Here is an 18,739-nt window from a genome sequence, read left to right as displayed (position 1 = left end):
ATGTGGCAGCATTGCTAAAAAATAGGTCGAACAGGGCAAAAACCACAAACACTCAGATAATCAGACAGGTTGTAAACAATATTTGAAGGTAAAACTGAACATGAGCCCACCTGTGTTTTTGCTAATAATCACTGCAAAGCAATGCAGTTAGTTTGCACGATTACAGCAGGTGAGGTCAGTCAAAGTTGAACCTGACATTCGGTCTATTAACTGTGATCAATGCCTACAGTGTGCAGTTTGGGTAATCATTTTAACGTTTGCCTTTGTTTTCTCTTCCAAATAGGTTTTAGTAACCTGGGGGTTTGATTACAACCTGCACGCTTCTCTGACAGCTTGTGTTTATTGTCCTGTCTGACCTATTACTTTCAATGTTGCTGTCCGAGATCTCATTAAGTTGTGAGTAAAATGTTATCATAACAGATTTAATGGATGGCCCAAGCTATGAAAATAAAACTCAAGTTATTATAAACTAGAGTTTTCTTCTAAAGGACATTATAAAAATCTTTCTTGCAGGACCAATTACAGTCTGGGTCAAAAAAGAGTTGTATGTATTACAAGAACGCCATTTTCAAGTAACACATTCACTCTCCAATTCAAACTGAATATCAGAGAGTAAACATGTTATTTATGAGATTCTGACACATTGAGATGCCTGCAGTGTCTGGATGTGGGTGCACATAACTGATTCCCCCTTTTCCCCATCCTCTGGATAATTGTAATAATCACATAAGACATTAAATTGAACTATTTCCTCTAAGTAAAGAAGAACCAGCACAACCTGACACCTATATTTAGCCTCAAGACACCTTTGTGTCTGTGCCTGCTGCCGTTTTATCAAGTTAGAGACTTGACATTATTCTTTGATAGTGTCATTAACACAGTTGATGATGGCCCTGACTTTGATGGTGCCAACCTGTGATATAATTGGTTTGGGGGAGGCAGTCGTGACTTGGAACAGTAGGTAGTTAAACTGTGTCAGGGTTGTTAAGTAATGACTGTTGTTTTGTGAATCTCACCCCAGATCAAGAGACTCATATACTGCACAGTAACAGCTACAGAACATCAAATTCAATCTGAGAAATGGGCATGATAATAATTCACATCAAATTGATAATTTATATACCTTGAGATTGTAGTTGAAATTCTCCAAACTACCTGAGTGGCTCAAATGCTCAAACAGCCTTGACACCATGATGAAAGTCTAATGTGGTATATAAAGGTAAAAATAACTAATGACAATAATTACTATGCACGCTTTAGGACAACTGCAGTGTAAAGAAGGTCACACGATTTTAAAATATGATCATATAAGATCAAACACAGTACCTGAGGAGATCGTACCTGTGGCTGTTAAAGAAAAAAGGAAAAAAGCTGCAGCTGATAAAAAAATTATTTTAAGAAATCCAATTTGCACTTTGCATTGCTCAGTTTCACGTTGAGATGAACAGAATACTAAATAGTCACGGGTTACACACACATTTGTATGTACAAATTAACTGTAATATTGCTCCATAAATTAAAGTCACTTAATTTTAGGAATCATGTTAACACTATTACAGTTTATTTATGCAATTACAGTAATAGATATTCTATAGAATACATCTTTCTGCACACTTTTGAGCCCTAATGGAAATGTCTCAGTTAATTTTTACATCTACAGTATTTACAGTTGCAGCTTTGATGTTTTACTATTATTCAGTGGGGTGTAATATATATATATATATATATACACAATATATATATATATATGTATATATATATATATATATATATATATATATATATATACTGTGTATAGTAAATGAATAGTGAAATTTGGTTTAACAGTATCACTTTAGCTTCTGCAGCATCTCAAGGGTGATTTTTTTAGCTCTACAACTGCCTCCCCAGCATATATGAGCCAGAGAGCCAATATTCAGTACTGTTAAGCACCCTTCTCTTTCAACCATTGACCAGACACGCATGGCATATGTGAAACAAATCATTTTTCTCTTTCTCTGCAGAGAGACCTGCCAGAAACACAGCAGTAGCAGTATGCAGCCAGGTAACAGGTAGAAGGAATTGGATTCTTCCTCACCAGTGGATCCAGGAGCTATCGGCTCCCGTCCAGGGCCTATGAAGCCAGAGTAGGATTGAGTTTGAAAGATGATAATAGACTCCTGATGAAACTAATCTATTTCTAAAGGAGAAAGGAGTATGAATTCGCTCGCTTGCCCGGACCTTCACCTGCCCCTCCCTTTCACCATTTCTCTGAGCAGTAGCACTGCAGGTCAATTTTGCAATTGAAATATACCAATTAAATTGACTCTGGACAGCACAGCAGCTATAACAGGTGAAGAGAAGCAGATGTCTCCTTTTTGCCTCCTGTTAGCAAGACGCACAAGAACATATAGTACACGTCTGAGACCTTACTGTAGATTTTCTACAATAATCTGAAGCACAATCTGTACTTTTGTATAAAAACGTTCTTAAAAAACATTTACCATAGATTTATTCACACAAAAGGGATTCCTATGAAGACGTAATAAGAATGGGCCATTTTAATTAGGGGTTGCACAAATATTTCAATTGCAAGACCTGTGGAAGCTGTTGTATTTTTCATTTAAATTTCAACACCAAAAGTAACCTTTCAGATTACTTGACTCTTTTCACTGAAGATGTAGAGCCCTATTTTAAAAAAGGGTGCAAAATATACAACCTGTACTGTGCGTGCAGTGTGCATTACAGTGAGATTGCTGCTTATTTATATCTACAGATCATATATATTATATGCAGAAATACATTTAAATTAATACCAAATTTGTACAAAATATGCTGTAGTTATTTTTTGACATTAGCTATTATAAATAAGTCATTATTAGTGTTAATGAATGCTGGGTAACTGATAAAAAATAATCATCAATTAAAATTCTCAAAGCTGATGCATATGCTCTCTTATATAAGCCACAGTGTCTTGTACTTTCCACACGGTCATTAGTGTTCACTCACTACCCTGTGTCCTGCACTGTGTGGAAGTGGTGCTCCATTACATACTGGAGCTCGTTAAGTCCACCGGCCCTTTAAATTCTTGATAAATACGCTTGAAATCAAGTCTTGAAAGTTGCTGCATGCTGCAAAAAGGCAGCCGTTACAAGGCCAGGAGCATATGTAAACAAGGCAATATCAAGAGGGAGATGGATCCTGTCAATCCGAGGCTCCTGGATCTGCCCCCTATTTCAGAAGCCTCAGCAGGTGAATAATGATGAGGATGATGATGATGATTGCGATCACTGGTCACATCTGGACTCACTGAGGAGAGAGCAGAAAGCAACATGTCAGTCAGAAGGATGCTCGTAATCAATATAACATCATGGAAGTTGCATTAATATCCTTTTTTTTAACTCTAGATAAAGTTTTGATGGGGTTAGAAAAAACAGGTGAGGTGATTATTCAGGGAGGTTTATATTTGCCTTGAGGAGTGCAAGTGTAAGAACATTTCATCAAGTCGAGATACTGCACATAGAGTATTTGACAATGAGACAATGACTTCTTATATAAACTTGAAAAATAGAACAACACTCTGAGCAAGCTTTTTTTTTTTTCTTCTAACCTTCACATTATATTCTCCAAATCACCTGGGCTTGACCTCAAACACCCATTTTTGTCTAAGCCTTTGAAATTACACCTTAACAGCAACGGATATCAATTCAGACAACTGCACCATACCAGCTGTCAACATCCATCTTGCTGTTTACATCTCTTTGGAGGCCTCAAGTGTTGAGAGGAGAAATTCAGCGTCCCTTCCTGAGTTAAACAGAATGTCCTCTTTAGCCCTGCTGATGTTAGCTCAGAATACCTCAGACTCCATCCTGGTTCATCCTCACAGGGGAGAAGTGAGGCTGCACCCCAACACTTAGGCCCAAGAATCATAAGTCTGTCGTGGGCAAGATGACTCTAACCCAGACACTTTCGGAGTCTATAAAAGCTCTGATATGAAACTCTTACTAGCAGAAAAAATAAAACCAGCTTCAGATGCTGTTTGTTCTCTGTGGAGTTCAATTTGACTTTTTATGGCGCAGATGAAATAGCCTGTAATTCCTTTCCCCAAAGCAGGATCCACAACAATTGCTTCTTGCTTTAATGGCTGAGTTTCCCCACAAGGATAATTAAAGTCCAATCTTATCTAATCTCATTGTTTACATCCAAATTTAAGCTTCTGAATAGCCACTTTTGATTTCTAACATGCCAAATTTCACTACAATGGAATGTGCTGTCTTTATATAAATACAAATATTTATCACTGACAGCCTCTTCAAGAGTCCATACATGAGCTACTGTTGAAGCATCTGAGTGTGGCCTGAAATTAACCACCTATTGATTCACTGCCGAGGAGTCCCCAGGACAGCTATTTGAAGGTATACAGCTCACAGATAATCCGTCTGTGTTTTGTACCCAAGAGCACTGAACTTCAACACCTTGATCAATTCCTCTTACTGAAGCTTCAAGGTTTCTAATACACAACAAGCTGTAGACAGAATGACAGAATGTGCCTTTCTGGTGAATAAAGTCTGCACCATTGAAGCCATTCTTTACTGCAGTGGAAACAACAAGCAATTCTTGATCTAAGAGTAAAACCCCAAACAATAAGACCTGTGAGATCTCACAGTATCTTAAAAATACAAAAACTACACAATTTTGTTAAAAGAAATAAATTCCCATTTATAGGTACAGTGATAAAAGCATACAAAGTTACAGGTGGAAATTACAAATCACTTTGCTGTTTTTTGCCTTTCAAAGATACATACTCACTGACTGCATAGTTTGTTCACTTTTCGTCTGAGCTGATCAGTCGAAGCTCTGAACGCATCATCATTCACACCTACGCGTCGTTCAGTGCTGATTCATACCAACTTCAGTTCAGTAGTACGTTCAGTGTGTTGCTGGTTCAAGCTGTTATTCAGTTCAGTACAAAACCAGGCTTACACAACCACTGTTTCTAAGGTGAATAGCTCAGCTCTGATCACCTCAAGTTTCATTAAGAAAAAGTATTTAGTACATTTAAAGAATGGATACATGTGCAGGTACTGAATGCACACTGCATGTTAAATGTGAATATGTAGTATATTTATGGAAGGAAATTAAAGCATTACAAAAACGACAAGTTTCATATTTCAGTTTTTTTTTAATATCACTGACTTTTGAACTAGTTCTCCATAAGCTCCAAATCTCAGGGTCCTAATGGTAAAATTATATTAAAGGACAAGCCGTATGATATTCTATAGGTTTCTTAGTGTCAACAAATCCCATGAAAAGACCAAAACCAACAATTAACCATTGTTACTAAAAAGCCTGATATAGGAAGGGTGAGAGACCAAAGGAAGAAAGAAACAGGACGCAGAATGCAAATGTGTGCTCCATTTACATTTGAACTATCTGCGGCACCCAGCTGTGCATTAAAATAAACTTTAAAATCCATAAAATGAACATGTTTCTCCATTTGGCACACGCATACTTGATTACAAACAGAGACATACACGTGTTATTTAATATCTCATATGCACACACAGTATTGACTCTGACTGCATCACAGCTATTAATAACCATCATCACTGATGAATCTTCTGGCTAGAAGTGGGTTGTTTTTATGAACGATAATGAAGGTCCAGACAAAGGAGCATATTATCCCTCTAAAAGACCAACTATGACCTCAATATAACTGCCCTACACACGTTTCTTATGCCATTTAAGTGTTTCAGGCAAATTTAGCCTCCAAAACCTAATGGCTGAAAATGGCTGTATTGGTTGACCATTTTTGGATCCAAGCACAACTGAGTTTGGAGATTAGCTTGCAAAGAGCCGCACTAATGACATGTTTTAGTAAACCCATTGCAGGGAGGTTAGGATGTTTGGAAAGGTGCTTGGTCTGAAGAGAGACATAGGCCAGAAAGAGGGGCTTACAACTGAAAGCAAAATCAATAGAAGCTGATTCCTGAGGACTTGGACCAACAATGATCAATACCACACTAACAGCACTAGGAAAAACACTTAACAACTGCAGTGATGGAAAGTTTCTTTTGTGTGATTATGAGAGAGTCCAGAGCTTTATGTCCACATCTTCAGCTGCTCTGTTTGAGCAACTGAGTTATTATAAAACGGTTCAAGTTTGTCAAACTTCATTACGGCTTCCATTACTTTAGGGAGGCCTCCTGAATGGGGATTGTCTGCTCATCCTCAGTCACTTGCTGATGATGAGCTTGGTACTGAAAACAGCATATTTTTGTAAGTTGTAAAATTCATCACAGTTGAAATAAAACAGCAAAAAGGTGACATGTTAGTGTTACTGTGTTTTGTGACAGTTTGAGCTGCTTATTTTAGAAAATAAATGTATTTGCACTTCAGTGTTAGCAGTGTTTGCAGGAAAACACACACACGGATATTTGACAATGGAAATTCGTTTGAATACGCCTTCATTGGGGTTATTTTTGTTTTCAGAAGTAAACAATCACATTGTGAAAGAGCTAGACCCATCCAGCTTGCTGAAGACTACTGCCTGGGGCGGAGCTTCAGCACCATTTAACCACATTGATTTCTGTGTTATTTGACAGTGTTATTAGACTGCGGCTGCCAGAAATAAACCTGAGAACTGAACCTAAGAGATGCAGAGCCTCCTTCTCTGTCTGCTTTGAACAAGTACAGTTAGAGAGATTACATCATCACTGTATTAAGAAGAAATGAAAGCCAAAATCAGTGATTTCGTTTTCCAATCCTTTTATTTAACATTTCTATACAGTTTGGTGGTAAGAAGGAAAGTGAATAATAGCCCAGCATCCAGACTATAAGGAGATTTTTGAGTACATTTAAAGTACAGGTTCACAATTTTTCAAGTTTGTCTTAAAACAATAGTCAGGTGTCCATATGGATATTGAAACAGGTTTTATTTGCTGTAATCATTCCTCCTGTTCATACTGACCATTAGAAGATCCCCTCAAAATATGCTTTTAACATGAGTGATGGGGGACAAAATCCCCAGTCCTCATTTTGAGCGAAAATATATTTAAAAGTTTATCTGAAGCTAATATGAAGCTTCAGCTATCTGAGTTAGTCAAATACAGTGGAAATCTGCCACAATTACAGTCTTTTTGTCTTGATGGACAGTGTTTTCCTGTTCAGCTGCAGGGGAGGGATCGTAACAAAAAGATGGAATTTGGCAGCAAAAAGACAATAACTTCTTCTAATGGTCAGTGTGACCAAGTGGGAATAATTACAGCAAGAAAAACATGTGTCATGTTCATTTGGTCACCTGAATATTGTTTTAGGACTTGTAAAATTGTGAACCTATCCTTTAATCCAAATTAAGTATCCAACATTGAAATGGATGTTTTTGTATAGAGTACAAAAATCATCATCACCTAATCATATGTATGATTGTCTTGGGATTGTGCTAGCTGCTTCTTCTTCTTCAAAAAGAAAAAAAATCCCCAAAACAAATTAAGAAGTAACAGCTATTTAGCAGAAGTGGATGATGCCTTTTGTTTATACATAATAAAACAGATAATAGAAATAAGTGGGAAGAAAGCATGAATGCTACAGCCTGGGAATCTATTAACATTTGGAAATGGAGTGAAACACAAAAGACAATGGGGAACAACACTTGCAGACATTTGACAAATCATGTCACAAATCGCAAATAAGCTTTGTACAAGCTGCTGCTGTTAATAATGAACTACATGATGAACAAAAGCAGTCTGGTTAGAAGATTAATTTCTAACTTGTGTTCTGTGATGCTGTTGCTATGTTGTAAATTCTTTTTTTCAAGCAATGAAAAGGACTGGATGTTGAAATATATATTATTTTGTTGTGTGTATCAATAGTGTATCAAGTTTCTACCCTTTACTTTTTTTTTTTTTTCTTTGAATCTCCTTTATGTTTAGAGGTTGAAGGCAGCAACACATAAGTGTTATCCAAAATGTAACAAAAATACAGCCAATCATATAAATTCACTTAAAATTCACACATTCAACAAGACTTGTACTTGGTATGGATTTTTCACACATTTCACTCTGTCTACCCACATTGATATTCATCCAAAATGATGTGGAGATGTGTCAACACCTCTCTAAAACAGAATGAAATCTGATTATAACCTTCGTGAAGGTAAAATTTATAAAATAGGTAAGTAATATGTATGTTTGGGATATTTAATTAAACTAACAATGCTTAAACTAAAAAAAATACATCCCTACATTACATAATAAGTGTCACATGGTCTGTTACACACTGATTCACTTTGCTGTCTGGATCTGGACATTGGTCGGGACTTTGAATAGCCCCAAATGTACTTTTTGGCTCACTCCATGTTAAATACACATATTTGTTAATCACATTATATGCATGGGATCATCTCACAATTATTAAAAACAACCTTTCCACAGAGTATATACTTTTCAGTATGGTACTGTTGTTGTTCTTAGGCATTTTATTCTTGAATTACTTCATTAATCTGTATTAGTAGCCATATGGCAAACTTGTATTTTTTTTTGTGAAACCTTTTCTTTCCATTTCTGACAATCGTGCCTGCCTATATATTTATATTTTGATTCATTTCATCATGGAAAACTGGTTTAGGTCTACAAGGGCATCATTTGTGACAGTGGAAAAGTCGTTGGCCTTCCTCACATTTCCCTTCACATCTTAGACTGGCCTTACTGTGTGAATCATTTGACACAATCAAACGTGTCAGAAGACATACACCTGTCCCCTACCTTGTCCATCAAATCAAAGTGTGCAAGTCGTCATGTCTCAGATAAAGATGTTTATGTCTTGTTGTATCTGCCTGTGCAGTCGCGTATATCCACCAAACAAGTGCAACATCATCACACACAAATGCAAACTGTCTGATTGCTATCCAGTATCTTATTATGAGAGTCTGTATACACACACGTAACATGAATTTTAACACCTTTATAAAAACAACAACATAGATGTTCATGAACACTGCACACACATGCTCGTGGTGCATATGGCTTAGCTTCTTAGCATGCATTTTAATGATCAGGATATAGCCCGATCTAAGCGTGACATATAGAGCATGACAAGCAGGATAAGTGTAAATAAAAAGACACATGCATACCGAGCCAGTTGTTTTTCCCAAGAATTGTTTTGTTTACAAAAGAATGAGATCAACTAAGGAGAGAAGCTAAATGAAGAGAAACCACCCGAGACCTCTTGGAGAGAAGGCTGAGTGCTCCCATTCTCAAACAGAACAATTGAATATAGCTCTGCGCAGGAGACGGCATCCCCTTTCAATTAGATTCAGACGCCCAGAGAAAACAGAATAAATTAACTCTTTATCCACATAAATCATATCATTTTACACAATTTCATTCATTTATGGTGTTTGTACAATTACAGTGTTTAATGAATAGGCGGTTTATGATGATTGATCCACCGTGAATGATCCTTTCGTGTTTTCTTCTCTCTTTCCCTTTTTCAATATTGACACAATCGAGAAGTGTCACATCTGAATTTTTAAGCTGCCGCATCTATTTACTGTAGAGCAGTACCAGAAACTGTCAGCAACATTAGTGTGCAACACCTGAATTGGAGCAAGTGCATGGATGAAGCAGAATGAAATCTGACCCAAGGATCACACACGTCCCACAGTAAGAATACCCTTGGTATTTTATAGCTCCGACAGCACACAATCAGCCATGCACACATACAGCAGGATATATTTACAAGCTATGTATACAAAATACACAGCCATACATATGCATACTTTATGGTGTAATGCTTTTATCTTAAAAGATCGACATTTTAGCTAAGCTAGCAGCATAGCTCAAGGGATGGCAATATCGATCGGTCAGTTGGTCAGTCAACCACTTTGGTCAAGACTGAAATATCTCATATATTATAGGACATTCATGGTTCCCAGAGGACGAAGTCTAATGGCGATAGCATGGCTGTAGACTTGTGTCGCTCTTATTGTCAACAAATACCACGATAAGACCAAAACCAACAATGTTTAGTCATTCTTTCAATACTTCTGATTTCCTCACTGTGTCTGTTGCACTCAGCTCAAAGCTCATTTGTTCCTACTGAAGATAAAAATCTTTCACTTTTGAAAACAAAGTTAATTTTCTGAAACAGCTGGGAACAGTAGTTTTTAGCAAATGTTACTCAAAAAGGAGTAAATAGTGTTTTTTGGGGAACTATTTCTTGCTGCGGATTAACACACACTGGTACAATATTAAGTGTTAATGCAGCAGGACGGTATATGTGAGATTGACTCCAGTAAACTACGGTGCCCACATTCATCATAATGAAGGAACGTGTCAGCCAGTGCAGCACTGTGGCTCAATAATGTGTTTCTAATTGTTTTTAGGACAACAATTGAGGTCTATGGCATAGAGGAATAGGTCATATCAGGCTTTGGATACTTGGACAATAATTGTAAGTAGGAACTTACCATTGTTGGTTTTGGTCTTTTCAAGGGATTTTTTGACAATAAGAAAAATAAACCATATTGTTAGCTTTAAAGCAGACACATAATCAGTTCATTACATCTTATATCCAAAAAATGATTGATTAAAATTAATAAATAAAAAAACTTAATGACATGTCAAAATAGATATTCAATATAAAATATGTATTTATTTAAAGTAAGTCCTGTGCCTGAGCAGCAGTGAGGAGAGTGATGGCTCTGTCCAGATACAGCCATACTTCCTTCTTTGTACCTCTGCTGCAAAGCAATCAGAGAGCAGCCATCTCTGGTAAACATAAACACACTGTGTTTACTGACAACACATCTCATGCTTGTTTGAGTAGTGAAGATAAAACAAACAGCTATCTTTTGCAGCCATTTGGGACTGCCATCATGTGAAGTTATCTATCACAGTTAAGTAAATACATTGTATTAAACAGGTATAACATTGGAGGTAATTACATTAATATAAATGATTAGTTTAGGTTTATAAGGATGCATATATGAATATGGATAACTAAAACAGAGACACACCTTTGCTCTCCAAATATAAACATTGTCTGACAATCCCTTAATAGTCCAATCACCTTGAATCAGGTCAACCTGCCTTTTGTCTTATTTAATTTACCTTCTGCACTTAAAGCTTAAGTATTTCAAATGTCTGGTCTGACCCCCTGATAAAACCAGCATCCATCCTGTTTGTGCAATTATAGAGAAAAGCAGGATCAATGCAATCTAATTTAAGGCAGAAGCATTATTCTAAAACACGGAGCCCTGTGCATCTCTGCATGGAGCCAGTAGAATGATTAAGTGCCTTGGTTATATCCTGTATAGCTCTGCTGCACATGCCACAGTGAGAGTGTTCATGTCCTGGATCCCATCACCCCAGCCTCTATTACATCCTCAGAGCAGTCAATACTGGGCTCTGACCGCCAGTCAGTCACTCTCAGGTTGCACACACAGGCAGAATACAAATCAGCTTGGAAAATTCAAAGCTCTGCATCCACTCTGTGTCCACACCTTTTCTTAGCAGGCTGCTGTTTGGACAACCGGTTCCCACAAACGTGTCACGAAGCAAATGATATCAATAAATAGGAAAACAAGGCCGAAAAATCACTGAAGACATGAGCTGTAAATATTAGAATGAAGTCAAATTTGGGTTAATAAGTAAAACTTGGAATAAAATTGACATTAATTCCTAAGAAACATAGCCCCATACTGTACATGAGGCTACTTATTAGCTTGTGATATGTGCTGGCCAAATGTAAATGAGTGAAGACGAAGATTGTGATGCGCTACTAACACACTACAGTGTTTGGCAATGTAATCTTTGATCATCGCCTAATGAGAACAATTTCACTGGCATAAATTAAAAAAACGTCATTTCTTGTGTTCATTTCTGGCGAGTGATAAGAGACAAGCTCAAAACAAACCTGTTAATATTGTATCAGATGGAGTCAGAGAGTGTTAACAAGAGGAGGGGATGTGTTAAAATTTTTATGTGCAGTTCCTTTTTCCACTGAGGAAAACAAAACATACTGGCCTGATCAAATTGACATGCGCTGGTAAAGGTCTCTGCAAACCTGCCCTTCACCGTCTCCTACTTCTTTTTCTTTCCCGGCAGCAGCTTATATCCTCTTATAACTCTCACTGAAGTCAACTTCATGCAACAGCAAACCAACCACCTCCAGTTCTACATAAACAGGACAAGGTCATCCAGCTATTTTATCAGAAATACAGTACATATAACTTTAAATGGAAGCATTAAGGGATCAACGCTCTTTGTGTTCTTTAATAAAGGCAGGATTAGAACTGCTAAAAAAAAGCATTTCCTGCATGATTAAAATGTATTTAGCAGCTATCAATCAAATGTTAAAGGGCAGTTTCAGATGATGGTGTGGGAATAGCTTTTTTTTGAGCAAGTGTATCGTTTCCCATCTGGCTTTACTCGTAGTGATTGTTGACTGCACATGAGAAACAGAGGGACACTGATACTGCACTCTTCTCTCCAGCCTTGCAGCATTATGTATGGTTAAGATGCTGAGCTCAGCATGACGTTAACTGCATCAGCAACCAATTGGAACGTACTGGTCCCAGTTTAGATTGTGCACGTAATAAAGCATGCACACACAGTCAGAAAATGTTGTGCGAGAGTTGATTAAAAAAGGAGGAGACTGCTAAGCCAAGCGGCTCACCATCAGTTTGACAGGTTTTAATGAAACACCTCTATCAAGAATTATTTCACAGTTTGAGTAATCAGCTCATGTTGGCCTTGTAAATAATGAGATCCTTTCTTCAAATTATACCTCAAAGGTGGCCATATTTTAACTAGTGAAGAGACGATCCGCTAATTAGCATGACCGCATCACAATCACATACTCTTTTTCAGAAAACACAATTTGCATAATAAGGTTTCTGAATTTGCTCTGTTCCCTCTCTTATTAACCTTCCATTAACCTTTAGATAAACATAGGCAGCTCTGAGCATTATTCCCTGGGATCACACAGCAAAAGGCTTGGCCCAAATTCATCAGACCAGCTGTGGAATTGCTTATGGGTGATTAGGCCACTGATAGCTCCTCGCCTCACCAATGCCGAAGATCTCGTAGAAGCTGCTCGGGAGCCAGGAGGTTAGAAGGCAGCCAGCGCTTTGTTGGAGTCTGTATGTCCACTTTTAAACAGGTAATTGGTAAATCAATATGAGAAACACTGACGGAGGCCATTTTTGACCACAGTGTTTGTAAACTGAAGCCCTGATAGTATTGTCTAAAACTAATGCCAGTGGTAAGTTTGCACTTATGTATCATCAAAACTGGACTATCAGTATCACACAACCAGCCATACCAACAGCAAGTATGATTTTAATTTTTTAAGAAAGAAAGAAAGAAAAAGAAAGAGTCGACAGCCATAGTAGCTGTGCTTTGAACTAAATGCTAATGCCATTTTCCTTTAGCTTGTTAGCATGTTAACATTTGCTAATTAGCACTAAACAAAAAGTACAGCTGAGGCTGATGGGAATGCCATAAACCAAAGCATAGGGCAAATTTTGACCTTATGATGGTGCCAGATGAAAGTCAGAGGATCACCAAAGTTTTTGCAATTAATCCTGAGAGGGACATGAATGTGTGTACCAAAGTTCATGGCATTACATCAAACAGTTGTTGAGATATTTCAGTCTGGACCAAAATGGTGCAAGACCAACTGACTTCACCATCTATAACCGTGCCACTAACTAATGGCTAAAAATACATGAGAGCATTTTTATAATTGCTTTTGTGAAGGATTGAGGCACAGCGACAATGTTTGAGAGATGAAAATCATACCTTCCACTGCAGTATTTATTCAGAAACTTATAATAACAGATTGCAAACAAAAAAGAGAGAGAGAGAGATCTGCAGGACCTCCAGGAAGTATTCATCCATTTGGAATTGTTAGAGGGAAATGATGTGAACAACTTTTTACTAAGAAAGAATTGAAAGGTTTGGAGAATACACACTGTAAAAGAACAAAATGTGGCATTATATTTGAGTTTGTCATTCATAAAATAAATGCCTGACTGGTGGTTATCTTGCAAAAAAAGATATTTTGTAGAAAACAATCATTAATTCTAGATCATAAAAGACACAACCAAGGCAAAGTGGTGACAACAACCTCCATATTATACAGCAAAATATATATATGTTTTTCATTGTTGCCTTCTAAAATGACACATGAGCAGGATGATATTGTTTGTCCCCCAAAACTGTCACATATGACTGGTACAAAAATCATTTATATGACTGTTTGCTGATCTGACACCTTTGTATGGTTGAGGTGGTAGGAGGAACTACTAGGTAAAGGTTAGAGAAAGGTTGCATTCATGGTTAATGAAAAAAAAACTGACCTTTAGGAAACCAGCTCCAAATCACACGCTTTGTTGACCCGTCCATCTACTCAAACCTCTTGCCTTAGATTTTGCAGCATTATACCAACATCACACTACTTCCCTTTTAGCTCCTGACAGAAGAGTCATTATTAACATGGCCACAAGACGTCCATGCCAGGTAACCATAAATATAGACCATTTTAGGCACCTGTTTCTCCTGACAGTCACAATAGGGACGACACAAGTATGGCAACTATAAATGAGACGAGCTGCAATAGAAAATCACAGCCAAAATTTCTGATATCATAGGCATAAATAAAATATAAATAAATAAAGAGAGAAGAGGCCATGTCCCATGAGTATTTTTCTTTAGAGTAACATATTTCGTGCTTGATAGAACAGATTTGCGTGTCTTTTAAGCTACTATTACTGCAATTATATGCAAATCCTACTTCTTTGAATACAAATAAGTATTTACTCCAATTGTTATGCTTGTCTTAGCACATACGAATGACTTCTCTGGCAACATCATCAGCCTGCAGACACTTCAGATCACTAAGTACATATAGAACATATGTGGTTCTTCCATCCCTTTGTTTGTCTTTGTTTGTCTGCGTCTTTTACTGAAAGTATATGGCTTCTTTGATCATACTTAATATGCATAAAAAGCTTGAACCACTGCTTCTGGATGTATTCTCTTAATAAAATGTATTAACATTGAAAGCTTTAAATTTTAAAATGTCATATTGTCTCCTATGGATATTTTAGTATAGATGATACATCATATTTTCCATATATCATTTATTTTCTTACAATTTCTTCTTCTATTTACACTATTTATTTTTTCTTTCTTTTTTGGTTTAATGAATAAACATTATTATCATTATTTTACAAATTGTTAAGATGTTATTTAAAGTCTTTACTAGTTTTAAGGGAAGTGTTGCAGGTGTGTGTTTGTGTTTGTGTGTGTGTGTGTGTGTGTGTGTGTGTGTGTGTGTGATTGTGTTTGTGTGAGTGTGTGTGTGCGTGTGCGTCCCAGAGGACTCCAGTCTAACAGTTCAACCTATTCCTCCAGTTCAGTCAGGGTCTGCCTGCGGTTGATTAACTTTGTGATCCATTAAGTGGCTTCATCCCCTCAGCAGGGAGAGAGTGCCCTCCACCATACCCTCTGAGGATTAGGGGAATCCCTTAGACATCATCAAAAGGACTCCAAGGTGAACAGTGCTGCTGACTTGCTATGAAGTGTCAGTAAAGAGTTGGTGAAAGATAAGCAGCAACTCTGCTGAATGCGCTCAAATACAAGACTGATCCAATAAATATCTCTTGTTTGAGCCCTGAGTTGACAGATCAAATCATTAACAGCAAAGGTCATTATTTTCACTGTGTTTAGAAAATACATAATTATTTTCTGCAAGTGAACATACCCATTAACAGGATGTTTTTAAAGCACAATAACCATTTAGGTGATTTCAGCTGACTTTTTGAGACTCATAAGTTTTTTTATGACAGCATCAAGAACAATCAGATGTGATGACATTTGAAATGTTAAGGTTGGTGAAATGTAAAAGCTCCTCAATGCTTTTCAAAGTGAAAAATTGGTGCTATATGATCTTTCAGAAGTCAACTAAATCCTCGTAAATGTGATATTTGTGAACTTGCAGTTTCCCGAAACTCCCTGGTGACCTCATGTAAAGATAGTACTTTTTATCTTCTCAAAACACACTTTATCAGAGCTTTGATAATCTTAAATAAATACATATACGTATATAAGGAGATATCACTTCCTGTCTGGATGCTGCCAGACCCATTTGAGGATTACTAGTCCATGATCACCACACCATGCATCGCACCCAAACTTGTATGTCTTCTTTAAGCATACAGTATATAGGGTTTTATAGCAAGAGCCATAGTTTTTACACAAGTTACTCTATGGTCTGTTTTCCTTGAGAAAGCTGCTTATGCTTAAGGACCTTTGAAGTATTTTTGTTAGAAGCTATAATTGAAAAAAATAGTGTCTTACAAAACATGTACAAAAATATTCTTTTTGCCACAAACAGTTGAGTGTATTACATGTCAGGCTACGTTATAAATATCATAAACTAATAATTCATCCTATATGACAACACTGCATACATCTTAACATTTTATACTAAATTCACTTAAGACTATTTTTACATATTGTATATACATTTATATACATATATGATACACATTATTATATACATGATCAAGCAGGTTTTATTCTTTGGATGGTTGTGTGCTATCTTGTGAATGATTAAAAAAAATACTTTCATAATTGTTCTTTTTAAATATACTGATGTTTTTTTACCCATTACAGTAACTCCAAATCTATATTAATGCAGATTAATTTGCAAAGCCTAGCACATTTGATATCCAGGCAGCCATCAGTTTCCAAACATTTCAGTGCTCAATGAAAATCAATTCACAAAAACTTGAAATTTGCCTCAGACAAGTAATCAATCACAGTGATGATTTGTTGCCTTTAACTTTTGGCATTACTTTCACAGTTGCTACAACATTCAACATTTGGGAATCAGCAACTAATAAGCATTGCATTCCTGATCTGTACTCAGGTAATCAAACTCAGACATACTGTACTGAAATCCTAAAAAAAAGTAATTTGTGGCATTTGAATTTAAAATATTGAATGTTAGAGTATCCTTGAATGCAATGGCTGCTAGAAGGGTCAGAAATCAGTCTATCAACTTGAGGTCTGCTGTAAAAAAGCCACAGACTTCTAGATAAATGGAAAAGTACAAAAAACACAGAGTGAGGAAACTCTTATTATTAAAAGTACCACAGAAAAGGAGCAACAGAAAATGTGAAGGTCTGATAAATATTAGTGTAAGAACAGTAAAGACACATCCTGGCTCAAGCAGACGCTAAGAATATTCTGATCCATCTGATTATGAGGATGCTGCAATTAACTGCTATTATGTTGATTTGATTATGTTCATAATCCAGGCATTATTACGGATACAAAATGTAGCTTATTATTAGAAGACTCAAACATTTACTTGTAATATTACAGTGATGCATTTTTGCAGGTTGCGACCAACAACATTTTGAATTGATCTGTGATTGTTGTAAGCTGTCACAGATCATGTGCAGCACTTCTCAGCATTGTACAAATCAGAAACCTTGGTGCCAAACACAGCCATAGTTTATAACTATGGATAGGCTAGAATAACTTTAAAATGCAAATTTTCAGTGGTGAATACACTACATATCAAATTATTCTCTCAAAATAATGACACAATCATTTTGTTTACCACCCCGTCCAATACAATCTTTATGAGCAGAATGAGGTACTAAACTAGCATTCAGCTGCAATCATTTCTCATTTAAAGCCGCCCTCAGTGAAAATTGTACTGAGTACAGGACTCATTGCAACTCTGAAGTTTTTTCTTGTGTGCTCCCAGTAGAAATCAATTCAGAATTCTTAGCGTTAAGATCAACGTGTTCAAGCCAAGCAATGCTACGAATTGTATCAAGCTGCAAGGCCACAACTTTCATTTCAACTTTTCCTCAACAAACCCAGACAAGGTGTGAATGTGACATGAAATGAGGTACAAAAGCAGGGCCAATTGATATTTAATTAATGCTAGGCCTGACTGGAGGGCCCAGGCTCATCTGCTGCATGTCTCATTGAATATGCATGATTTACAAGCGGGCTTGTTGCCACAGCAAACCTTCCACGCAATAAGGAGCATCAATGTGAAGAGGTACACAGAGCCAGCACACAGAGGAAGCAAGTATTCTGGAGCAACACTCTGTAAATCTCGACAAATGCTATGTAGACTATGCCAACATGCAGTATATTTTATGCATAAGATCTGAACATATCTGAGAGTGCTTAATGCAATGAAATGTCACAGGACCTCAAGGTAGTTAAACTTTGTTTTCTTCGATCTTTGTACCTTAGCATGAAGATTTAAAGGGCCTTTGTAATTTCATTTAAAATATTCATAAGCAAAGCAAATTGTAAACATCTTTGCTGTTTTCGGAAGCAGCGAGTTGCAGAGGACACCTTTCTTTTTAAACTCTGCTCTTATATTAATGAATTTGCTCTATAAAGACGAGTCTTGTGCTGGTTGAATAAAATAAGTACTGTTGTTATTATGTACTGAGCACATAGTCAGAAATCAGAGTATGAGGACACAGGTCACAGACTTTTTTACTGGAATATTTGAAGAATGTTACTTTGCTGTAAGTGCTGACAAAAGATGGTTCATGGTGCAACACAAAACTCAAAACATAGCACAAAGATTGTACAGAGCTCTCAAAATGATTGTTGAACCAGACACAACTGGAGGCTTGTGGTATTATGAGTGAGTAAATGGGTATGTTTAGTGTTATTTACCCAAACTACTACTAACGTGTTGCCAGGTT

The 18,739-nt window shown here is 36.9% G+C and overlaps 1 protein-coding gene across 1 annotated transcript in view; it reads right to left on the bottom strand.

Annotated features, from left to right (window-relative positions):
• Nucleotides 1-1,539: 1,539 nt before the first annotated feature.
• gpc5a (glypican 5a) overlaps nucleotides 1,540-18,739 on the bottom strand; it is a 119,064-nt gene continuing 101,864 nt past the window's right edge. Inside the window, exon 9 of the mRNA XM_067586534.1 lies at nucleotides 1,540-3,288. Coding sequence (XP_067442635.1) covers nucleotides 3,128-3,288 — 161 coding nt within the window. The 3' untranslated portion in view covers nucleotides 1,540-3,127. The remainder of the gene's footprint in view (nucleotides 3,289-18,739) is intronic.

Source organism: Thunnus thynnus, chromosome 1, assembly GCF_963924715.1.
Source record: "Thunnus thynnus chromosome 1, fThuThy2.1, whole genome shotgun sequence".
Lineage (NCBI taxonomy): Eukaryota > Metazoa > Chordata > Actinopteri > Scombriformes > Scombridae > Thunnus > Thunnus thynnus.
Note: the sequence above shows the minus strand (reverse complement) of the source record. Positions and strands in the feature narration are given on the sequence as shown.